The sequence below is a fragment of the Nomia melanderi genome, chromosome 12 (assembly GCF_051020985.1).
Source record: "Nomia melanderi isolate GNS246 chromosome 12, iyNomMela1, whole genome shotgun sequence".
NCBI lineage: Eukaryota > Metazoa > Arthropoda > Insecta > Hymenoptera > Halictidae > Nomia > Nomia melanderi.
In genome coordinates, this window is record NC_135010.1 from 7,802,002 (window position 1) to 7,827,023 (window position 25,022).

Genomic DNA, 25,022 nt, shown 5'->3' on the forward strand with positions numbered 1-25,022 from the left:
TGAATAAGTGTATATTTTAACACTAGAACTTCCAGGTGGGTCGAAATGACTAATTCTTAATTTCTCCTTTTAGAATGACTGCGAACGTACAGATTCTTTCGCAACTCTGCCTGATGAATCATTATCATTAATAATTTAGTAAAGAAAAGAATTCGTTGTTTATACCGCATCTACGTGTATTCTAAAGATTAACGATTGATAATGGCCGAATAATATTTCATTTATATGAAAAATAAATAGATAACATTTAGTTTCGTCGAATTCGGTTGAAAATATTCATCACGGGTCGACGTTATAGGAGAAGACATAATTTTATAAAGACATTTTCAAAAGATGATTTAATCCCTCGGTAGTTCTAGTGTTAAGGTAGCAAACTCGATAGATCCTTTTGAATTCGTGCGATCTGTTAAAATCAGTTTCCAGAATTTCTCTAAACATCGTAAACAATTATCTGAACGAATCACGCGAGAATCGAGATGAGTGGAGAGTAGCTAAGAACGATGAGAATGCGAGAAGATTCTATTCTTGGTTGACGAGAGATTATCTGCGTCCAGGTTACAAGAAGGCGGACACAGGGCTAAGCTCTAAACACAGCAATGGAGGCTCCTTGGACCGTTACACTGCCGACCCGAATCAAAGGGGTGTGCAAGCAAGGGCGGACATCATCCGGCCGAGGCCGACACCTTGTAAGCTACAGATACCGCACCAACCCCGTAAAACAAGCTCGCCTGTCGTTATGCCTGCATGTGTGTATTTTTATGTTATTTTTCTTTCATTTCGTAGCATAGAATTTTGATTTTTTACGCCACGAATCAGTCTTGGTCAGTCGTAGCTTATAAGCTTGCTACCGAATCCTCAGTTCTCGACGGAAGAACGGGATTCTATGTTGCACCACGAGCTCGAAAGTACCTACCAGCTTCTAGGTAGTTTCGCGGCCGCGGAAAAGGATTTAAGATCGGATTCCCCGGCCGGGAAACAGGGCTCGATAGTAACCAGTAGCAACGCAACGAAATTAGGATTCAGCCGGCCCCTTGACACAGACATGTTAAATTGGTTCGTTCTTGAAACAGCGCATTCACAGAGGTCGAACAAGATCGTGGTGGCCCTGTACAATTACACCGCGCGCGAGAGCACCGACGTCAGCTTCGTGAAGGGCGACCGAATGGAAGTATTGGACGACTCGGAGCCCGACTGGTGGAAAGTTTTGCACTTGACAACTTTACAAGAGGGTCTGATTCCCTGGAACTTCGTCGCTGTCGAGCGTTCGGTGGAGAGCGAAGAGTGAGTGAGGCTTCCGTTTGAAATTAATTTGCCTGGTTTTCTTAAGAAACTTGTCCTTTGAGCGTCGCCCGTTTGAAATTCGAAATTCTGTGTGTTTCCAGCTGGTTTTTCGAGAACGTCTCGCGCAAGGAGGCAGGCAAGCTGTTGCTGGTCGACGAGAACCCTCGCGGAACGTTCCTGGTGAGACCGAGCGAGCACAATCCAAGAGGCTACAGTTTGTCCGTGAAAGACTGGGAGGAGGGGAGGGGCCATCACGTGAAACACTATAAAATTAAACCACTGGACAATGGAGGCTTCTTTATCGCCACCAACCAGACATTCCCTACTCTGCCGGCCCTTGTTATGGCGTATAGCAGTAAGCGTTCAATTTGAATGTCCTTGGGGAGGGTTCGCGTTTCGCCTCCATTGTGCATGATAAAAGCAAAGGGAAAATTCTGAAATTGCCGGCAACTGTGCAAGTCTTTTTGAAGCAGGCGGTTAAACTTTAGGGTCACGGGTACCATTGGCGGGCTCCGACGAGAATGGGCTCGAAAAGAATGCGCGTCTTTAATGGTCGTCACGCGACCAAATGTCCACGTCGTCTATCGTTACGCACCTCTTATGTTCGCGGGACTATTTACTGCTATAATACGTGCTTGCGCGACGCCACGCTTGCGAATCGATAAACCGTTTCCCTTGCTCCATTGTGTCTTAGGACCATTCTCTTCGGAACCAAATGGTGTTTATTAAAATTAATTAAATTGGATTACATAAGCACGGCTCTCTTTGTGTACGTTGTACCGGCTATTAGAGGTATTGTTCCTGATGCCAGATTCTCTTGATCCAAGTAATTGCAAAAGGGAATTGCTAATTCTATTTAATATAGACTGAGACAAAAATATTACAAAAGGAATGATATTTTACAAAATTGTGTACCTTATTCTTCCTTTAGATCTTCGTTAGCTTCATAAAAATCCATAGGTGCCTCATACGTTTCATCATTAACGCGTTGAATGCCAGGTCATCGGTGACCCCCAACCAAATCGAATTACTATAGTTCACTCAATGAAACGACGATTATTTGAAAACATTTCTATATTGTAAATAACGCTACGTAATGCAGTGATATTCAGTTAGACGAACGTGCAATAATACTAATGCAATTCGATCAAATAGTTTGACACTATATTTTTTCATTTTGTGTATTCTGCCCGAAGAAATCGTGCGGCGTTCAACGTGTTGAAAACAAGCGAACCCAAACATGAAAACTGAACGAAATTTTCCTGCGTCAGCCCTAAAACCAAGCTCAACTTTCCAGAAAATGCGTTGGGTCTTTGTCACGTGCTCTCGAAACCGTGTCCGAAGCCCCAGCCAGACATGTGGGACCTCGGGCCAGAGCTACGCGACAAGTGGGAGATCAACAGGAACGAGATACAGCTGATCCGCAAGCTGGGCCACGGTAACTTCGGCGAGGTGTACTACGGCAAGTGGAGGAACAAAATCGAAGTGGCTGTGAAAACGTTGCGACCCGGGACCATGTCGACTGAAGCATTCCTACAGGAGGCCGCCATCATGAAGCAGTTCCGGCATAGACACCTGGTGGCGTTGTACGCTATCTGCTCCAAAGAGGAGCCGATCTACATTGTGCAGGAGTACATGTGCAACGGGAGCCTGCTGGACTTCCTCAGGACCGGGGACGGCAAGTACATGCAGTTCGAGGATCTGATCTATATCGCGGCCCAGGTCGCGTCCGGCATGGAACACTTGGAGAGCAAACAGCTGATACACAGAGATCTCGCAGCGAGGAACGTGCTCATAGGCGAAAAGAACAAGGCAAAGATTTGCGATTTTGGACTCGCCAGGGCGATCGAGGACGACGAGTACTGTCCCAAGCAAGGTAGCAGGTTCCCCGTCAGGTGGACGGCACCTGAAGCCATCGTCTACGGCAGATTCAGCATCAAGAGCGATGTTTGGTCCTATGGTATCTTGCTGATGGAGCTCTTCACTTATGGCCAAGTTCCTTATCCTGGTGAGACTCATTTCTTTGTTGGAGAATGAACGATCCCATTTGGGTATTTTTACCATTTTTATTTACCTGTCCTATGATTTCTAAGAATATGTCTTTTAAATTATAGATAAGGGATAACCGAAGTCCATTAGAACTGTTAGATGTTAGTGACGTTACGAAATGTACTCAATCAAAATGGTTCTTATAGTTTCAGGCTATGGTTAACGTTGAAGTTAGTATTTTTCAAGACTAATGCTGTCGTTTTCTTTCTCTCTTAGGTATGCAGGGTCGCGAGGTAATAGAACAGATAAACAAGGGCTACCGAATGCCGAAACCACTGAATCACCTGCTGCCGGACAGCATTTATCGATTGATGTTGCAATGCTGGGACGCCAGCCCGGAGAAGCGGCCCACGTTCGAGTTCCTGAATCACTATTTCGAGTCATTTAACGTCACTAGCGAAATACCGTATCTCGAGCCGCCAATGGACTGATACACAGCTCACATGCAGAGTCACCTGATGCCGCACGGTCATTTCCACCCAGCGCACATTAACTGTGCCATGGAGTTTTATGGTATTTACTGCTAAGCCGCCGACCGAGTCGATCGGGGCCGACCGAATTCTGAAAAAAAAAATGCGAACGAGAAAACAAAGGAACAAAAAAAGAACAAGGTTCACGGAACGACGAAGTGTACAATCGTGCGAAAAAAGAAACAAGGAGAAAAACGTGGAACACTGTTTTATCGCGAAAGAGAACGCGGCTTCGGCGGCAAGAATTTTTCTAAAGGTTACCAGAATTTCTCGAAGCAATCGTTGTTACGAACGCTGCCAAAAATCTTCTCCCATGGTGTTCGCGAGTATACTAATTGTAAGTGTTCTTTACCCAATTTTTCCTCTCGTTACGAGGTCTTTTTTGAAACAAGAATGAGAAAATGAAAATTCAACGTCGTGTATAAGCATTTCAAGAATCATCGTCTTGTGTGCCATGGAACTATACCGAGAATAATGATGATATAATAATTAAACAGAAAACAAAAAACAGAAAAAAAAAACGAAAAAACAAATCAAGCCTTGATCGTGCTCGAGCGAACCATTGTTCAAGGCTCTCGAAACTCTGTGACCAATCGTGAATAACTGCCGACTGATACCAAGTCAGACGACTGATAATAAGATTTAAATAGAACCTCTACCCGTTACGTATCCAGTATCTATTTAAGGTTTAAACGAAAAAATCGTTCATCGTTCGAGGTACTTAATAAGCATTTTCACAATTTCGACGGGATGACTGGGTGGGATGTGGGTGGGGGGGTTAAGGAAATAATTCGACAGTGTGGTATCCGATAATCTCGCGGGATTAAAAGTGTGTCTTTAGAGGGTAGACGAACGAGGAATGCGTCGAGAACTAAGTGAGTAGAGTCTTTAATGGTAGAAAAGATGTAACCGATTTAATAATTAGTCCGTCGATGTACGATCGCAGCGCAGATAATAAGAGAAAGCTATTCGCTTCTCGTTTGATCTCGAATCGGTCGCGAACTGACCTTCCTTACGATCCAAAAAAGGAAAAAAAAACAAAAGAAATAAAGAAGATAAACCATTTATTCTTTTTTCTTAATCATTTGATACGATCCTAACGGATCCGAAATTTCACGCGAACGGTTCGTCGAACGCACAAATTGGCGACGGAACACACGACCATGTTCTACGGTGTAACGCGCGAACCGGCGGCGAAAATTCTCGTTTGATTTCCGAACGACGCGCCGCGTCGCGTAGAACAATATTTTATACGAGAGATTCATACGTTTTCTACGTAGCTACGAGCAAAAAAAGCGGAAGGCGGAGGAGAAAACATTTGTAATAACAGGTGGAAACTGTTTTTTCGGTGTAATTTTGTTCTGTGAACAGCGGTGCATCTGCGGATGCACGATTCGGAAGCGCACGACATAGATTTCTGTAATATACGTATTATTATTTTCTACTGTGATTGAAGAGGCGGACTGTCGTTTTCTCGGACGACTCACCTTCGGGTTCGAATCGAACGCGAAGGAGAAACGTTTTCTAGAGACCGGACGAGATATATCTTAGACGGTTCCCGGTGGTTCTAGGAACCGCCGTTCGCGAGGTAAAAATTTAAGTCATCGATGTTTCTCGTACAAAGTGTCTGAAGAAATTGTAAATTTTCTACTGAACACACTCTTACACACGCAAATACGCAGAATAACGACAGGTTTTAGGGTAGTGTCTAGACGGTAGCTCGAGTGGTACATGTAAAGGAAGAGAGAGAGGGAAGGAGGGGAAAAAAAGAGAGAAAAAAAAATGGAATAAGTGTTCACAGGATGCGAAACACGGGATCGCGTGGAACCTTTCTTTTTCTAACGTCGATCTCGATCCCGGTTTCGATCCCGAGGATCGTATTGTTGTCGTCATGGTCGTCCCCTGCGGAACGTATCGTTAGACGTAAGTCCCTAGGCGTACATTGAACTATGTCACGATTTAACGATGAAGATGATAAAGAAAATTACACGATGAGCCATTATGACACTTTAGATATTAACGTTTAAACGAATAAGATGAAAAACAATTGATTAAGCGAACGGAGAGAGATAGAATGTGCGTGCGAGATGTGTGAGAGAGAAAAGTGATATATAGTGTGAGCAGCGAGAGAGTGTCCACGCGTGTGTAGTGAATTGTTACACTGTGTCTGTGCGGTATTATCTTTTTTTCCTTTTTTCACGCGCATCTTGCCGTGACATTAAGAGACCAGCAATAAAATGTCGCGCTCCACGTACGCCCCGTAAACCATTGCTCAATAGAGAAGTCCATCGTTTTCATCTGATCACGAGGCAGAGCGCATTCTTACCTGGCAAGCCTGACTTAGCGTGAGTATCTACGGCAGAAGATTGAAGATGCTGATTGCTCGAGATCGTTCGTTCTTCGAAATTAACTAATTCATCATATTAACAACTGTTTCATTCCTATAATATCGCTAGACATTTTTAGTTCACTAACATCAATGAAGATGAAGCTTTGATATTCCGTGGACAGAAATTTTCTCATTGAATATTGCCGAAACTAGACCGAGCAATCAAGCATCTCCGCGTCTTTCGTAGTTCCGACTGCAAACGTCTCGAGGCACATCGACAAATCATAGATACCGTGTCAGTGGAATACCTAAACGGCTTACGTTCACCCGGGACCCGTGAACTCGACATTATATTGCAACCTTTATACATATATGTATATGTATATAGTATTTATATGTATATGTATATGTATAAACAGTATACCGATATATAATATAATGTTTTCTACTTTGATTAGCGAGGCGAACCACCATACCTTCGTTGTGTGAGTTGACTAATTTATTCTATATAGTAACGACGCGGTGAGTGCACGTGGAAAAGCATCATGTTTACGTAGTGTTTAGAAAGTAGCTGTATTACGTCCAGTAAAAAAGAAAAAAAAAACACAGAAAAAAAAGAAAAAAAAAAGAAACTTTTTCTAATGAGCGTTTTATACCGATCAAAATGTTGTTGTGTTTCTCGCACGGAGAACTTTGAAGGTTTCCCGCTAAACTGATCATGTTGTCGCCATAGTTCAGTAGACCGGAAGCAAAGATCGTGTCGCGGGCCTGAACCGGGCCCGTGGCGCGATTATAGGTGTCCACTCGGTGGGCAGAAAGTATCGTTTGATTTCTCTGTATCCGAGCGTCACTCTGTCCCCATAGATCATTTCACCCCGAGCAAAACACAAGAGAGTGGTATATTTAAATGTTATAAATGGTAAGGGCATCATGTGGCCTTTTCCACTGGACCTAGAGACTGATATCGTTTAGAGGAACAGAAACAGCCGTATTCGAATGTATTCGACGACTATACCTGACACAGATTTTCCATCGTTTCTTTCCAAAGTCGCTAACTTTCTCATAGCCGACGCGAGAAATATAACGCGTTCGTAAAATCGATCTCTTTAACACTAGAACTACCGTACCAGACGAAATGACTGGTTTCGATTCTATTGTTTCATAATTATTGATACCTTTAACCCTTTGTACTCGAGAAGTGACTCTCAGTCATTTGATTTGATATAACACAATTACAAAGTGTTACATATAATATTAAGTTTCGTATAATGCATCAGTATGCGAAGTATTTATATAAAATAGCTTTGTTTCTTAATTGTATATTTTCTCATTAGTTCGTTTCAAATAGTCGTCTATGTCTCATTGGAGAGTGTCCAATGTTTCTAGTGAAAAGCTTCCGAGCGCAAAGGGTTAAAGTATTGAATATTTGTAATGATTTTGAAAATAAATAGTTTCAGTTGAATGCTATCATGAATATCTGAAGAAACTGAAAATAGTTTGTTAGAATTTTTATAGGGATTACATAGCAATCGTATTAAATGCTCGGTAGTTCTAGTGTTAAGAGGACCAGTCCCAAACTGATACTGTTTGGTAGCTAATAGATATGATATGATCTGAACGCAAAATCGTTCACTGTTTCTATTTTCAGTATAACTGTTTTAGCCTTTGTAGAGCGAACGCTTTAGCTACCGATCGATTTTACGGCCGCGCTGTATCTCTGCCGTCGAGAATACGGCGTTAGTACAAGACAAAGAAAAACTGTTGTGAAATTTATATTGCACGTGCCTGTTAGATCACTATCAGATCGTCGATACTTGAATACGAAATTTAGGCGGGCACAATTTTTACAATATTCGAGTAGAGAACAGTGTTTTTTTCGGAGTAAGAAAAAAAAAATCGCCAGGTTCTCAAAAGTTTGTTCCAGTCGAAATTGAATTCTTCGTCGGGAGACGCCGCGTTTTCGGGTTTCGAATGCTGCGCGGCACTGGTGTGTACCGATTGTGAAAGAACCTGTTACTAATGGTATCATCGTGATGCGTCCGGTAGTCCAAAGTATGTTTAATACGCTGGTTTGCGCAAGTATGTAACGCTATTACTTTTTCATCGATGCTTGTCGACCATTCGTTGCTATGAATGCGTAGAGGTGTGCGGATTATTAACGTTAAATTATAATGAGAATAAAAATTAAAAGATCCTCCTCCAATGAACATTTCGGAATTTCATTGTATATTCAATTTTCAAGCATGAATACTCATTTCTCTCTGCTCGAGTAACGCGTCGACGTGAATTTACGTAATTCCTTTGAATATTCTAGTAGTGAAATAGCAAGAACCATGGTTCAATAATTTGCACACCTCTTTCAATGCCAAGGTAATAGAATTATAATGATTCAAGCTGGAAGTTTCGTAGTTTATAAATGTTTGCCGTCTCAATTATCGATCTAGTAGCACTTTATAACTTTGACTGTATTTTTACTACTCTTACCGGGTAAACTATTTTTACCGCCCTAATCGGCCGTATCGTTTATGAAACGTAATGTCTACGCGGACTTTCTTTTCATTCTATTGGCATAATATACATTACGGTTATTAACAACGCCGATCTTGCATTTCGACTTGTACATTTAAGCACGGATTCGTTTCCATTGTTAGGTACATCGAGTAACAATCCATTTGATTGAGCGTTCGAATCGTGTTTCTTTTTTTTTTTTTAGTATTATTATTATCCAAAACACCGCGTCTCTCAGCTTGGAAACAAGTTTCGAGTACGACGATAAATTGTTTGACGACATCTTTCGTTATTCTTCGTAGCAAAACGTGCGTCCGATCGCGTGTTCGTATTCTTTCGGGGGAAGAGTATTACTTCGCTTTTTTCTTTTTTCGTTTCTTCTTCTACTTCTTCTTCTTCTTCTTCTTCTTCTTTTCTTTTCTTTTCTGTCTTTTCGTTTAAATTCGCTCGTCGTGGCTCCGTTCAAATGAAATTTTACTAAATCTGTGATATAGCGACAGACCTCATGTTTTGATACAGAGTTTGAGTGTTGCGCGGGGCTACCACGAAATAATTCAACGTACCGGAGAAGCTGCTGAATAACCGTTCGTTAAAAGTAGATGTTGAAAATGAAGAGAGAGAAAGAGAGAGAGAGAGAGAGAGAGAGAGAGAGAGAAAGAGAGTGAGAGAGTTAATTAAAAAAAAAAGAGAAAAGAAAAGAAAACTGAACAGTCGTCACGTGATGCGCACACCAAATAGATGGATATTTTTTAACGCAGTTTTAGGCTTTCGTCGAGGTTTCTCACAGTACACAGCGCGTCAACATGGTTCACACTCGTACCTAAAGTAAAAAAGAAGAAAAAAAAACGGATCAATATATCGTCATTGTTTACGTACCAAAGCTTATTATCATTAAGTAATTTAACGGTTACTTTGTATCATTGTATTAAGTATCATAAGCCTATGCAGATAAATATATTATGTATCAAACGAACGTGTAACGTGTTGATGTCCTTGAAAACAAAAACAAACGACCTTGACGCGAGTAGCGGTAGAAATGGGAATTTGAATGAGACAAATCGAGATATCAATTTCAAGAAATTTATTCTAGTACCAATCTCTCATCTCGCAATACAAAAATTTGTAAATAAAGATATTAAATTCGTTTCCCTTCTTTTTTTTTCGCTCATTAAAAATTAAACGAATTAGTTTGGACACAAACGATTTTTTTAGGAAAGAAACAAACCCGTACATCAGTTCATCATCTTCGCACTCCTCTTCGTTTGTTCATTTTTTTTTTCTTTCTTTTCTTTTCTTTCTTATCACTTTCTCCAAAACGATGTCAAAATTGAATCATTTTCTTCATATTTTTTTTTGTTTTTTTTTCTTTTTGGTTTTAATACTTTCTCTCTACAAACATGCAGACACTTTTTCTCGTTCGTTCTTTTTTTTTTTCTTTCATCAGGGGGCGGGGGACTTTTCATCGTGTATTATGTATAATTTAGGTACCAAATTGAATTGGTTTTTGTAGCAAACATATAGCATTTAGACTCGTTCTCGTGCAGAAACGCTGCACGCTAGTCCTTGAAAAACTGTATAAGAAATCTGCCAGTAACTCGTTACGTTACAATTAAATATACATCATTTCTGCCATGTGCGACATCTTCTTTGGGATATGAACAAACTCCTCGAAGTAACTAGCAAGTTCATCGATGGTGACATCACACGAAGGCGGAGATATTCGTGCTTGTACCGAACATGTGTTTGAACTCGAAGGCTGACCAGACGAACTACTTGTCTCTGACTGCGTGCTACTGCCTCCACCTGGACCTGGCCCCCTTTTCAAACTTGGCATCGTATTGCTACGGGCTCGTTGAAAGCTATTTCCTTGGTAATTGCCTTGAATGCTAGTGTCATCTTTAGCCTGTCTATTCTCCTGACTAATGTTCAGCGTTTTAAAGTCTTTCGCTACAGAACCGTGGTAGAATACCTTCTTATTTTTCCAAGAAATACTAAATTTACAAGTTTCTTTTAACAGTGTACTCGCTAGGTTATCACTAAGACAAGTAGTGCCAGTATCATTTAATTTTAAGACAGCCTCTTTGATTATCGAATTCTTCTTCTTATCGATTACTCTTTCATTCTTTGATGGTTTGAAGTTCGTTGTGCTTTTCACGCCTCTCGGGCTGGTTGTGGTTAAAGTTGGCCTACTAGGCATCGATCTCCTTTGAAATAAGTAACTGCAATTGGATCCGTCACTTTTACTTATACTTCTAAAGGGGTTCGGTGACTCAGCTTTGTCAGTGGTTGCAATACTGAAACAACAGAAACATACATTCACAATTACTATCACCAATAAATGCACAACAATTCGTGTAAATGTAAATAATTATCACTGTTTACGTATCACGGTTAATGTTAATGAAAGAATGTATTTATAAGTATCAACGGAACCGTGATAACAGAAATGCTCAGTATTATCCATTGATGATTCATCACTCCTGACACACAGCCTTGAGTCGAATATTGGTAAATATCGGCTCGTTCGCCGCTTATGCAATAACACGGAACCAAGGAAACTCGCGTTCAAACTGTCCCCGAAGCGGCTATTACGTTGAATCGATTAAACGAGCGTCGAAAATGAAATACACTTTCACGTCACACTTTCCGGCAATATCTAACATCCGAAGCTTTTTCTCATCGTGCAACCTCTACGGTTCTGATCGTTCGAGATCGTTCGAGACTGCTCAGGATTCCCGGTCGCGTCCCACCGATTTTTATCGAATCTCGCCAGTGTCGTATAAATATTTCGATCCTCTTACAGGTCATGGTGCACCGTGAAGTCGATTCGCAGCGTCGACGTCGAGAAACGACGCTGGTTGAAGTGCATGCCTGGGCAAGCGGCCGCGACGTTTAATAAAATCGAAGGCACACCGCGATGTAAACAGACGAGCCAGGGGGAGAGGGAGGCAGAGAAAGAAAGAGAGAGACAGTTGACAGTTCGCGTATTTAAGAGAAATGAGGTAACGTTTCATCGGAGACCTTGACCGCGCGCGAAAAAGGGGTTGAGTTGCAGAACCGTCGCGATCCGATACATCGAGCACGTCTCGTGGGATACCCCGTAGGAAGGGTTCAGAGGGTCATCGTAAACACAGGTTCACGATCGGTGATGAGCAGGCGCCTTCGAACGAACGGCGCCGGGAAAAACGCGTAGAGATGGTGTGCGTGTGTTTTGGACAGTGTGCGTTGCTTACTGGGGACAGCTCGTCGAGGGACGATCAATCTCGAGCTTCTCCAAACTCGCCGGCAGCACCTCGTCGGCCATGCTCACGGTTTTGCACGTTCCGGTGCTGAGTGACCGTTGGCAAACAAACGTTGACAGCGCGTCGGAAAATTCCAGAACAACGGCCAGAACGTCCCGGGGAGAAAATAGGTTAGAACGAGAATGACGACAGCCAGCGAGATCGCCGAGCGTCGACATTCACCACATTTCCACCGTTTCGGTACCGCAGTTTTGTCCACAATCTGGTCACGCGTGCACCATAGCCGAAACCTCGCTGTTACGACACTCGCTCAGCAGATATCGCTCGTGGACGCGGGTCTCGCGATCAATTAATCATCGACAGCACGTAAATAAACAGACTTTTGCGCGCAACTGCCATTCTACTGCTGCTCGATACCGGAAGCAACGGTCTCAGATGGCGCCACGCGAGCCGTCTTTATCCCGCGCGCACACCGGACGCCATTTAAATGCTCCGATGATACCTCCTAACTGCCGGCGAAATGACAACGACAGAAATTTGTTGATTCGCTGCCCGTGGGATTGATTTCGTCGTTAAAACTGTGAGTAGTTCCATTGTGTTCTATGAGAGGATATTTTGTGATAAATATTATTCGTTGTTGTTAATATAGGGCTCTGTTTTTTTGTAAACGAATAATGTCAACAGACACGAGAGGTTATAAATATGTTTATTTAATACTTTTTAGGTAATGGCAAGGACATTTCCTTTAATTTTATTATTATTTAGTTTTTAAGTATATGTTAACTACAAGGTCTTACTTGTTCGCTTATTGTTTCCACGTTTACTTTAACGTGAGCTCTAAGGTTGTTTTGTTTCAACCGTTAAATTTTAAGAGAATTGGAATTACAAATTTTATTTTTACATAACAAATCTTGAAGCATGCTTAGCTCGGCAAACACTGTTGACTAAGAAGAACGAGGACACTCTCTGTAAATATATAACACGCTCAGATATAAAGATAACACATTGTTTGCATTCTGATATACAATTTGCCGTAGCTCCGCAGTTTCGTATGTTTTTATCAGTTGGAAAAAAATCTTTCCTTCTCCAATTCGCTTACAATGCTGCTTGTATCGTATCCTTTTTATTTTGATCCCCAAACACAATTTACAATAATTCTAAAAATAATGTGTCGTCGAATATTTCAAAGATTATTCGAATTAAGAATTATATTATTTATACAATATATCATATCGCATCGTCAATACAGTATAATATTAAATATCGTACAACATAATTATATGAATCGCAAAAGATTCTCCGATCCTCTTACCTGTAAATTATAACTTACTAACGTGACGGTCCCAAAATGGCGGAATCGCGTGCCATTCTCGGCAGCCGGATCTACCGCATCGCATTTGCGAGCTATAGAAGCTGCCGAGAATTAAGTAGAACAGCAATTCGAACGCAGTATTGATCAAACGTATCTTTCCGTTCCAAAGGGCGCCGTAATTTCCAGAAACATGGAAATAGAGCCCCTCGGGATCGATTTAATTTAGGATTAAGAACGTAATATGGCGAAACCAGATAGAGGCGATCTGTTTTCTTATTGCGAAGCCTACGTCCCGTGTGTCGTGCGCGTCTCGCGTGCTCCAGCGATAAAATGCAACAGAAAGCAAATTTATTCTCATAATTTATGGTTGTATTCGTTATCGTATATTACGCCGCGAGCGGTATTTTGTTTCCTTTCCACCGCGAGCCGTTTTTTTTTCTCCTTTTTAAACGGCTTAACGCCGAAACGGCCTCATTAATGACGTGTTTCCTCGCGTTCTTAAACGCCGCGTTTTAATTGCTTCCTTTCTGAATTAACGAGCGCCGAGGGCCGGAAATATATTTGAATGGAATTTTATTCGGTAAATTCTGACGCGCTCTCGCGACTGAGAAGGAGGAATGGAAACATTCCCAACGTACTTCATTTTATTACACGCGTATTTAACAGCCTTCGATTATTCCGTTCTGAACAAATTAGCAACTGTATCGTCGTTTGGAGTTTATCGCATATATTCTCAGCAAGAGAAGTGGCGCGAATCGAATATTTTGTTCGTTTTTAATCGTACCGCAGGTGAATGCTAAAATAGGAATGTAAGGAAATTTTGTTCAGGATTTGTCATATATTTAAGTAAGTTAAGAAAAATGTATTATTCCTTTGCTCAAATCTTTCCCAGAGCAACGGAGAAGATTGAATTTTGTTGAAATTCGTTATTTTTATTGTGTTTCAACGTTTTATTGCTGTATTCGAGTTTACGCGGGATCTTAAAGTAAACCAAGGAAATCTACCGGAGGAAGAGTGCTCGTTTTCGAGTAAAACAATCGATGAATCAGCTAGAAAGACGAACAAGGCTCGATGCATACCGCGAGAAGCTTTATTTTAGCTTGCGAGCGAAATATTTACGAATTCCTTGTGTTGAAAAGCACTCAGGAACCTGGTATGCGCGCGGCTGATACAACGGGGGCCGGTGTTGATTCCATTCAACCATATTCTCGTGTTTCCTCGTCTATTCTCGGCAACCTGGAGCATTGTTCTCCTCCTTCGAAACACTAAGCAACTCTCTAGTTACATGTTTCATAGAATGCGAGCGACTGTCGAATAATATTCCCGTTAGAAACTAGAGCTTCACATTTTTTGGAGATTTAGAAGTTAATTTTTCCATGCGAGCAACTTATTTTTCGCAAGCAAACGTATTAGAAATTATAAGATAGCACGACACCAATGTATTATATCACGATTACACAGAAATTAATATTATGTAATTTTTAGGTATGCTAGTCTATCTTCATATAGAATAAAAGTATCTACTTGAAAAAGACTCATTAGTTTAGAATCACAATTCAGAGAACCTTTACATAAATGTTTACACATAAAATAAGATCAACTGATTTGACAAGGATCGTTACAAAACAGTTTTCAACGGATTATTCTTAGTTTAACCTCTTGCCCTACAATATCGTGTCAGACACGTGGCAAAGATTTTAAATAGAATTTAACCAGCAAAAACATTACTCAATTCTTTTGAAGCCGAATTAAATATTATTCTTCTGTTATCGCTTATTATATTTTAGAACAAACGTAGACATAAAATATTTCCCTTTCTCCAATAAATTATTAATGAAGAAGCAGTTGTATTAAATAAATCATAGGTCAAGGGGTTAACACCTATATACTGCACGGCGGTGAAAGGTATCTTCCAACTTTACTGTCCTATATTTTTAATCACTTACGTGCAACCGTATAAACGAACAGTAAAATTAGTCATCGCAGATACCAGAAATTAAAAAATAAAATCAATAGAAGATTAACACGTTTGCCCAGAAGATGTTACATATACTTGTGTCTTCGTCTAATATTGTAACGTATTAATTATTATTCGTACTTCAAAGCCAATATATTTTATTTAATAATATACTGCAACCGCGAAGACTGTTACTAAAAGAAATGGTATCGAATGGATTCATCGAAAAGAAATGAAAACTGCTCAATCAGCTGAATTCCTCAGCCTAGTCCTCAAGTGATCCTCTAACAGCAAGCATTGGCAGTGAGTATAGATCCATGGTAACCCCTATATCGCCATAGTTTTCGAGTAAACCGAATCTTTCGATCGATAAATCGATCACCGGGGATCACGGGATCCTCGAAGCCGGTCGAATGAAACAGGCATAGCGTTTCCTCGTTAGAAGCTTTCCGCCGTTAGAGACGCGGGCTGGAACGCTGCCAATGGTGGCGTCCGCGACGTGCGTACACCCGCCGCACCCACGCCAGTCAACTTCCTGCGGATTTGCACACGGGTTAGAAACAGCCGTGGAACGGCACGCGGGAAACCCGTCCAGCACCGGCGTGATAAATTTATATTTCAAGATCGCCGTCGGTCCACCGGCCAACTGATCTTTACGATCCCCGATATATTTCCCTGGCAATAACGAGTCCTCGTTCGCGGCAATAACTGACAGATCCTCTCCCGCGACGACGTCGGTCTCCACGAATCCGGGAATTAGCGCGGAACGATCCGTGCGCGCGGCTCATTTCTTCCCCCCTTTTTATCTTTCTTCTCGAACATGCCGAGCAAATGAGACGTAATACTTCCGGGGCAACTGGTTCTGAGTGCTGCGGGCCGATGATATATAGCCGCGCTTCCGGTGCCCGTCGTTTTTAGACTACACTCACAATTAGGTGTAAATAGGAAAGTCTGATGGACAAGGAGGAAATGAATAACATTCGCGTTCGCATTCCATTCTAACTTGATTTTCCATTGAATTTACAATCGGAATTATGTAATCTCTGAGAATTCGTAGTTTCATGGGATCTTTATTTCATCTTCGTTCTAAATAGGAGTTTTAACGAGACAAATCCAAAATCTACGAGATTTTGTGCAAGAAATGTTGACAGTCGTAGGAAAGTTAATATTTGGAATATTTAAAAGATTTGGGACATTAAAAGCAGTTTAATTATCTGATTTAAGTAACAAGGGAACTTTGCGTATAAGTAGAGTAAGCCAAGCCTAATACATTGCAATTTTGTTTCGTACCGAATTTCATTTTGAAGGGGTGAAACCACCCCTTGAAAGAATACAAATCTTTCTTTCTCCTGGATTATCTTGGGAACGGTAAGATATAGCGGAAAAAGGTTAAACAAAGGAGTAAGCTTCAGATGGTTTTAACGATATATGTTCGAACGTATCGAAATATTAGGACAATTAAATGAGAGAGAGAGCAATGTATTGATTAGTATTAAGCGCGTGGGAACCCGCGATGCGATGTTGTTTTCTCAATAAATTCATAAGCGTGTCAAATATTGCACGAGCTGTTTGCATATGAATTTCATCGGTGAAGTTGGCGCAGATTTTCCTTGGTTCTCGTGTTACGGTGCGACCGCACGCCGCTTTCCCGCGCAATAAATTACATCAGAGGCGTAATCGTCTGCGGAACAGTCCGCGAACTCCTCCCTCTTGCCGGCTACAGTTGGCCACCGCGTTCAAAGAGTATTTCTTTCATTCCGCCTCGTCCCAGCGCACAGGAGGCGTTCACTTTAATCGTTCAGCACATCGTGAACGAAAACTTGGACAGAAGGGGCGGCTTTATCTCTCGCGTGTTAGGAAATTTGCATCACCTGTAAGTGATTCATCCGACTGTCGTGTAAATATGAATCACGTATTAGCGATAACACTTTGGATACGTTCTAGAACTTATTTCGAGAGTCATCTATTCTGAATTATTCATGGTATCGATAAGTATACTCTTCAAATTGATTCAAAGAATACATTGAATTTTATGCTGCTTTTGTAAATAGAAAATGAAATAATATTTTTCCATTTGAAACCTTGCTTTTGATTAAATCGAATTCAGACTGTAGGTATGCACGACAAATTTTCGAAACGAAGAATTTTCATTTTTTTTCGTGTGGAATAACTTGTTATTGATCGTGTCATCTGTAAATAGCCAATCGAATGAAACGAAATTAAAAGAAATTACAAGAATGAAATTCGCAGTTCTCTCATTCATGTTTCTTCTTCAGATATTCAAAATAGAAGTAATTAATTATTACAGATTCCTGAATTCTCTCAGAAATCAATTAACAATTGATCGGAAGTACCCTAATAATAAATTTGAAAATTATCATGCTTACCAACTTCTCCGAACCACCCTCCACTCTTGCCTATCTGGAAAAGAATATGTAGTTTCATATATATAAAAATTATACGAATAACATTTAACAGTTGCAAAAACCGCAATCCATAGCGAGGGTGTTCAGAAATCCTCCGTGGTCGTTAACGTGTTATCCTCTTTTTTGCTAGACAGAGGAACCTTTCTTTCTCCTTTACTGCAAAACAATTGCTGCAAATCGCTTGTGTGGATTTTGCTAAACACTAAAACTACCAGACGAATCAAAATGTCCCGTTCCCGATTTCCTCTTTCTGCGATTATCAGAAAGACAACAGATGTTTCTCTGAGAAATTATTAAAGAAATTGATTTAGCAATACGCAAACTGAATAGTAAATCAGCCAACACTGGATTTACGGAACTCGTCAATTTCACGGATATTGAATTTCTTTTAAACATCATTCAGTAGCAGTTTAAGTCGCTTTTGATTTGCGCAACTATGCGAATACGCATTGCAATACTCTGGTGTCGGAGCTACAATTTCCGCGATTTATATCGACGAATACGTATTTTCCTAGAAACATTAGAATAAAATGTAGAGTAAACGATCGTAAATCTAGCGTTAAAGTCCCGATAGATGCACCCTCGGAGTTTCTATAGAGGAATTTGAAAAACTCGATTTAACTGCTCGGTAATTTTAGTGTAATATGATGTTAATAATGCGTCCACACTGTTGCTGCTCTCACCTAGGAAGCCCAAAGCGCCTGACCGGCCGCGCGGCGTCGACAACCGCGGCCAAAGGAATGGGACGATATTTATGAGAGCCCTTATGCTGTAATGTGTCGCGCGACTTCGGTGTAGGTGTTTGGACGAGGGTGACGGTGCAACCATGACGGAAATAACCCGTGCTGCAGGATTTCTCGGTGAAACGACATTCACTTTCGACACATTCCGGGCCACTTCCATTTGCTACGCGGAACCTTTCAAATCTTCGTAATTCGTTCTTCCTATTCCTGCGATTCGGGTGTCCTAGAAAGTATTGCGAAGTTTTAGTTATCTCGTATCTTCGAAGTTTCATTTTAGTATGATAGGCGAAAGGAGAAAAGTACCTTTTTTATGATGACCGTAGAACGGTATCAAATCTTCGGTAGTCTATTTTTTGATGAGGTTTTAGAAGTGCTCCTTGGATGTTTGATTAATAGAGGTAGTCCATTTTTTATATCAATTGGTTAATGTGTGATTACTTTAAGTATAGATCTTTGTTATTCGAAATGGAATTTTTGGGTTTTGAACATTTTGATTCTTCATGGTTCGGTTGTGATTGTAGTCATGATACGGTATGCGTCGAAGATAGAAAGTTAGTTGTCATCATAATTAATTGTGAAATAATAAAGGTTACAGGGATTTTGGAAGCCCTTTGATTTAAAATCTAATGTTACGAGATTGGACCATTATGAATCGCCATTCCATTGTTAGTTTTCTTTGGAAAGCACTCAGAACCATTTCACCCAGTAGCAGACCCTCCCGCACGATACCATATTTAGTTCGAACCGGCCGTGATACAGGCGTACATTTATAACGACCGTAGGGGCGCAGTTTCCAACGATTTTAGAACTCGTAAATCCCCTGTCTTTGATTTCGTTATTTTACGAGCACGGTTACCGTGGCGGATACCGGTTACATTGACGAGAAAGTCGATGTCATCCCTCTTGGTTCTTTCTTCGTATCTATTCAATAGAAATTACGCGAGCATATTATTCATTTCCAGTATTCCAAGAATCTCCTTTGCGGCAAACATTAACCTAAATGTTCTAAAAGATTTTATTTATTTTGTTCGCAATAAACGCAAGTGTTGTTTATGACAATTGATAATTATTCCGTAATTTAATTTATTCTACATTATTATCCAGTTTAAGTTACTACGATAGTCAATGTAACAACCATGTCCGCCATCTTGTTTTCCACGTACTTACTCCTGCGCCATCTTTACGCTATTGGTTTTCGCGGGAAAAGCCAATGTCTCATGATCCTCGTTCAAGAAATAGAAAATATGCGCTCCTGCATTTGAAACTTTGTGTGTGAGAAAGCTTCTAACCAAATTTAATGCTCGCGACAACCGAGTGACATTCCCCGCCAGTGTCAAAATTCTTCACGGTGATCCTATTTTTATAGAACAAGCGCCTCCGCTTAAAGCGTTGTGAAACAGACGGGATTACTAAAACAAACGACACATTTGTCACGGGACACCATTGAAGTTACTAAAGTTTTTCGGTTGAAAACGCGGGGGTGGGAAAAGTGACAAATGGAGGCAGTCCGACGGAGTGAATTAAGGAGGCCTGCTACTTTTTAGGTGGAAGCGAGGCAGTGGCGAACGTTGTAAACAAAGAAAATATTTCGACTCTATATCCATTTGCATCTTCGCTCTAAATGCGAAGCTTGCTCTATAAATCAGGGATGCTTCACCGAAAACGTTCAAGCGTTTAATTGAAATTAATCTGTCCCATAAATATATCGGCAACTAAAGGTAATTGCGTGCGGATTATTTCGGTTAATTATGCAAACCGGTTAAAAGAATCGCATAAGAAAATAATATCCGTCCTTTTGCTAACGCGCGAGCGAGGCGAGCGAGAAAAAGCAGTGTTAACCGTGCAAAATTCAGATAAAATTAGATTCTACCGTGGGATACTCTTATTCCAAGATGGCCGGCCGGCGATGTCGAAGTAAAAATAAATTAATCCGACGATCTCGGATTCTTTAGCATGGATTTGGCTGGTAGAGGCGAAGCCTGGATACATTGAGGATAATTGTAACCATCCAAAATGTTATACTGTAATTTACACTGGTCGTAAACATTTTGTTGTCCTACTATTCCCGTCCCAGTGATACGTTGTGTTCTCATCATCGCTATATATACGTTTTTATTGGGTGGCGAGTAACTGTTCTGGAGAAACCGTTTCTCTCTAGGCACAAGATTAGTGTCAAACGCAATGAATGTTAATATTTCGAGAAGTTATTGGGAACTAAAATTGCTAGATAACATGGCTATTATCGTAGATTCAGACATGAAAGTTCAACGTCATTGTAATTACAAAATTACGAGATAAATCACTTTTAATACAATTATTAAAACTATTGAATACATTTCTCATTTCTATTTACAGGTTGATATTTGTTGATTTTATGCTATATACATGTTTTTGTAGTCACTAACAAAAATTCTGTTCGTAATTATATACTTGTTTTTACTTAAAACGCAATAAAACAGGTTTCTCTAGGATTCAATAGCTGTTTTAGAGGTTTAAACAAATTTGTCAGGTAAAGATATAGCTATGGAGATCTCTGATACTAAAGAATTTGATTTTCTATTCCTCTCGTAGCAATGATACACGCAATTGAATTTATCATGCCACCAATCATTTTCAGCTAGTTATTATTCTTATATATTGCGAATAGTTATTATAATATACTATGAACGTTTGTGATAAACATGTTATTCCATCGAGCGACGGCAAGTCAGCAGTCGGGGCCACTAAACTAACTCCGGCTCGTGTAAATCATTATTCCATGAAAAAAGGGAAGCAGTGGCGAGACATAACCAGTCGGTCTGTCGGCATGTCATAGTCTAATCCTTGTCAAACACGACGAAGGATAAATGACGTTTAGGGTCGGTAAATCAGAGGACTCGGTCACCCACGAGTCACGGGGTCTCGAGTTACTCTAGGACAATTAAAAACGACCATTGATAAGACGATGTCACGGGGACACGGTAAATCATTCCAGAATTTAAGGGTTGTCCAGCATCCCGGTTGCTCCCTTTGTTCTCGGAACACTGAAAGCTTGATTTACGCTGGGGATCTGGTTACAGAACATGGTGCGAACGCACTTTCAGTCTGTTCAGAAGAGTATCTTCATGGGCGACGGATTTTTCCATCGTTTTTCGGAAACCATAGAACATCAGAGGAAATACTTTCGTCGGACACATCGAATACCGCGAAGATTTTAACCTTTCGCTCGCAAAGATCAATGTTTCCCTCAGTTCCGTCAAAGTGAAACTGTAGCACAGCTGTATCTCGCCGTTGATCACTCGGGATTAACCCTTTGCACTCGAGAGGTGATTCTCAGTCACCACTTGATTTGATGCAGTGAAACTATAAAACTTAATATTTAATATTGAACTGTATATAATGCATTGGTGTGTGAAATATTGGCGTAAAATAGGGTTGTTTCACAATTTACTTGTGATTTCTTGTTGAGTTAATTTAAAAAAATATCTTCCTTGTCTAGTTAGAAAATGGTGAGTATTCCTAACGAAATACTTCCGAGTGCAAAGGGTTAATCCTTACTGGATCCAATGCCGCGTTTATGGAAGCAGAAATTATTTTATTATTTTTATCACCGTTGTTCTTGTAATATTTACAATTAACGCGTTGAGTATTGTGCTAGGTCATGTCTGTGAACGTGTTTCCGCTTATTATTTATGTTACGGTATTTTCTGACTGTAAGTAAACTCGAAATACTTTCGTTAAGGGTTAAATACAATAGCTAGACAGCAAACTAGAATGCAAACTGTAGGGATCGCAGAATAAATGACAGGAATGCGTGTTTTTATACTTTTCAATGGCGCGAACACCGGAATGCTTTGGTACAATTTTTTCAGCTGACTCGTCGGCATTCCGCGCAGCAAAGGCCGCAGACATAGAGGACCGTTAACGAGAAACAGCGAGCAAAAATCCGAGTCGTATTTCAATAAGACACGAGAGCGGCCCGTGATTACGCCGTGACTAAAGGCAAATGTAAATCAACCTTTACTCCACTTGAAAAGCAGCGAATAGTACTTGAGTCGACTATAACTGTGCCGTAACTGGACCAGAGCCGCAAATCGGACTTAATTCACATCGACGCTGTCCACGTGATATCTGTAACACCTTGTGCGCTAGCGACGCACGTGAGCGAGCGCTCATCACGACCGTTCCGGTCCCGGTCGAGCCTTTAGGCCGTTTTCACACGTACGTGATGTGTGTCGCTCTTGTGTGAATGTGAATTTAGTCCAATATTTTGTCTAGTATTCTGATACGAAAAGGTATTTACATTAGATGGAGAGAGATGGAAAGTATAGTTCCTAGAAGCAAATGCTGCTCTTGGAGTTATAGTGACTGAGGAATTAAAGTCATTTTGAAAATTATGGTGTTGGGAGCTACTGTCTCAGGAACTATACTATTACTTATAAAATTACAGCATTGTCTTGGAAATTACATTGTCACTTTAAAAACCGTAGTATCGTCTTTCCTAAGAGAACTATAGTATCGGAAACTACAGTGTTGCCTTAGGATCAGCTTAGATTGCCTTAGAAACTACACTATTGCCTTAAAAACTATAGCATTTTCTTGAAAACTATAGTATTGTCTTGGAAACTAAACTATCGCTTTAGAGACTACACTATTGTTTTAAAAAGTACAGTATCTTTTTGGAAACTATAGTATTGTCTCGTACACTAAACTATCGCCTTGGAAACTACAGTATCGCCTTGGAAACTACATTATCGCTTTGAAAACTACAGTATCGCCTTGAAAACTGCACCATTGTCTTGGCAACTCAACTATCGCCTTGGAAACCACTGTATTGCCCTGAAATCCACTGTACCGCCTCGGAAACTGCAGTGTCACTTTGAAAACTGTAATATCATCTTTGCTTTCTAAGACGATAGTTAGCTCCTAAGTATCCCCTTAGCAGCTACATTACCGCTTTGAGAACTACAGTTAGCAACTACGTCCAAAAAGTGTGATATTCAGCGTTCATTATGCGCGTACCGCGGTGGGTAAATACCTGCGTGTAACGTCGTGTGAAAACGGCCTTAAGCCACGCGCGGCGTTGTCCGATTAACGGGACGTTTCGCCGGAAAGTTTCGCCGCTGATCCCTCTTTGAGAATCAGGGAAAATTCCGACCAGGTACGCTGTACTCGCAAATTGAACGGAACAGCTAAGAGGTACTGAAACATGTAACGGCTCTACCGCGAACGCTTCATGGTCTCGTATGTTACCAACGCACGCGCACGCCCACCATCAGACAACTTCGGATGGTTTCTTGAAAACACAAACAAGTCGGCTGCTCCGAGGGAAATGTCTGGCAGTACCACGGTTACTTAGGTTACTTCGCGACAATGTAAGGATCTATTTAGACAAACGACCAAGTGAATTATGCCGCACCACCACTCGAGCGTCGGAATTTAAACACGATCGCAGCTGGTCCCGGATTTTTTGCTTTTGCACACAAGAAAACTAAATTGCAGGGATTTGCGACTACAGGTCATTTCGCCTCGCACGTCCAACTGTATTAAAACTAGAGGATTCACGGACGCTAATAGCAAGTCAACCAAAAATATATTTACATTTTGTGAGTCCGGTGATTCCCAGCTGATCCTCTAACGCCAAGGAAACCCTAAAAAATGTGAACGCAGCTTTACAGGGCCAGCTCCGCCCGTGTACCCGCGGAACGACACTTCGGTGTCCTGTTCTCCAAAGGAAAGAATAAAAATTATAAACGTTGACAGTCGAGCAGCGATAGGCACCCCATAAAACGATATCCCCCGACGTTCCCTATTCCGTCGACGCCGGAAAACTCTTCAAAGTAAGAATGCCTCTAAATAAACCACCCAAAATCGGACTATAATTCAAATAGCATCTTGCCACGTCCAAACGTTTAATGGACAATAGAGTCGTCTATAAAACCGGTACGCCCTATTCAGCCAGCAGTTCTCAATCTCTGGTAACCAAAGAGTATCCTAAAGTGGGGACGTAGCTTGCGAGGTGTACATATAGACGAGAGAATGCTCTAACAGAGTTAGATGTCAGATAACTGGCATTCTCCTGTATTCGAAGAATTCCTCAATTCATTTTGGATAACTTCCTGAAAATTTGTAAGCTTGTCACCTGTTACTATGTACATTTAACCAATTCGCAACATGTTTAAATACCGTCGCAGGTGTCAGTGGAATCTGATTTAAATAACCTAGTCTGGGTTCGCATAGTTACCAACTTTATAACATTTTGAAATGATCATTTGAGATCAACCAGTAAACGTTTTTATCTGATTATATGATTTGTATATGACTATATGTGAGTTATGTAGGATTATATGAGTTATATGTAATTATATAATTTATATATGACTATTACGATTGAAATACAATTATGATTTATATCTGAATATATGATTCATACATAACTATATAATTCATATATAATACAATTTACACACCGCAAAAGCTTCACACAACCACAGCCCATCATACGATGCGATTAATTTAACACGTTCGGTTCCACGGAAATTTCAGTTATATTTTGCTTATGGACTGTTTTGACTTTTTAAATAAAATATTAAGTTATATTGATGTTTTTGGTAATTTTTACATATTTTGATGTTCCTTTATGTCCTCGCTGCTTTGTAACGTGACCATATGTCCTTAAAAATATTTTCTTCCAGAAATTGGCGTGTACCATATAAGAATGTCCAC

At 40.6% G+C, this 25,022-nt stretch overlaps 2 protein-coding genes and 2 long non-coding RNA genes across 8 annotated transcripts in view; 2 read left to right on the top strand and 2 right to left on the bottom strand.

The window, feature by feature from the left end:
• Window positions 1–9,610, top strand: part of Src64B (Tyrosine-protein kinase Src64B) — an 80,836-nt gene extending 71,226 nt beyond the window's left edge. For 2 of the 3 annotated variants that reach the window (XM_076372888.1, XM_031974919.2), the window contains 5 exons: window positions 555–746; window positions 1,071–1,281; window positions 1,383–1,636; window positions 2,579–3,289; window positions 3,547–9,610. In XM_076372888.1, coding sequence (XP_076229003.1) covers window positions 555–746; window positions 1,071–1,281; window positions 1,383–1,636; window positions 2,579–3,289; window positions 3,547–3,761 — 1,583 coding nt within the window. In that variant the 3' untranslated portion in view covers window positions 3,762–9,610. The remainder of the gene's footprint in view (window positions 1–554; window positions 747–1,070; window positions 1,282–1,382; window positions 1,637–2,578; window positions 3,290–3,546) is intronic. The other variant, XM_031974920.2, reaches the window with a different exon arrangement.
• A 93-nt stretch (window positions 9,611–9,703) lies between these two features.
• Window positions 9,704–12,097, bottom strand: LOC116426216 (uncharacterized). 2 transcript variants are annotated; one of them, XM_031974866.2, is made up of 2 exons: window positions 11,871–12,097; window positions 9,704–10,931 (listed from the first exon to the last, which is right to left on the bottom strand). In XM_031974866.2, exons 1-2 carry the CDS (start codon window positions 12,095–12,097, stop codon window positions 10,247–10,249), a joined length of 912 nt encoding a protein of 303 aa, XP_031830726.2. In that variant the 3' UTR covers window positions 9,704–10,246. The 2 variants fall into 2 exon arrangements, with proteins under 2 accessions (XP_031830726.2, XP_031830727.1); XM_031974867.2 differs by lacking the exon at window positions 11,871–12,097 and adding an exon at window positions 11,439–11,583.
• A 217-nt stretch (window positions 12,098–12,314) lies between these two features.
• Window positions 12,315–25,022, top strand: part of LOC116426217 (uncharacterized) — a 45,285-nt gene continuing 32,577 nt past the window's right edge. Inside the window, exon 1 of one of the 2 annotated variants that reach the window (XR_012999886.1) lies at window positions 12,315–12,459. This is a non-coding gene — a long non-coding RNA (uncharacterized LOC116426217). The remainder of the gene's footprint in view (window positions 12,460–25,022) is intronic. The other variant, XR_004234860.2, reaches the window with a different exon arrangement.
• On the bottom strand, window positions 16,309–18,303 carry LOC116426218 (uncharacterized). Its single transcript, XR_004234861.2, has 3 exons — window positions 18,258–18,303; window positions 17,536–17,569; window positions 16,309–17,019 (listed from the first exon to the last, which is right to left on the bottom strand). It is a non-coding gene; the product is annotated as an uncharacterized LOC116426218 (long non-coding RNA).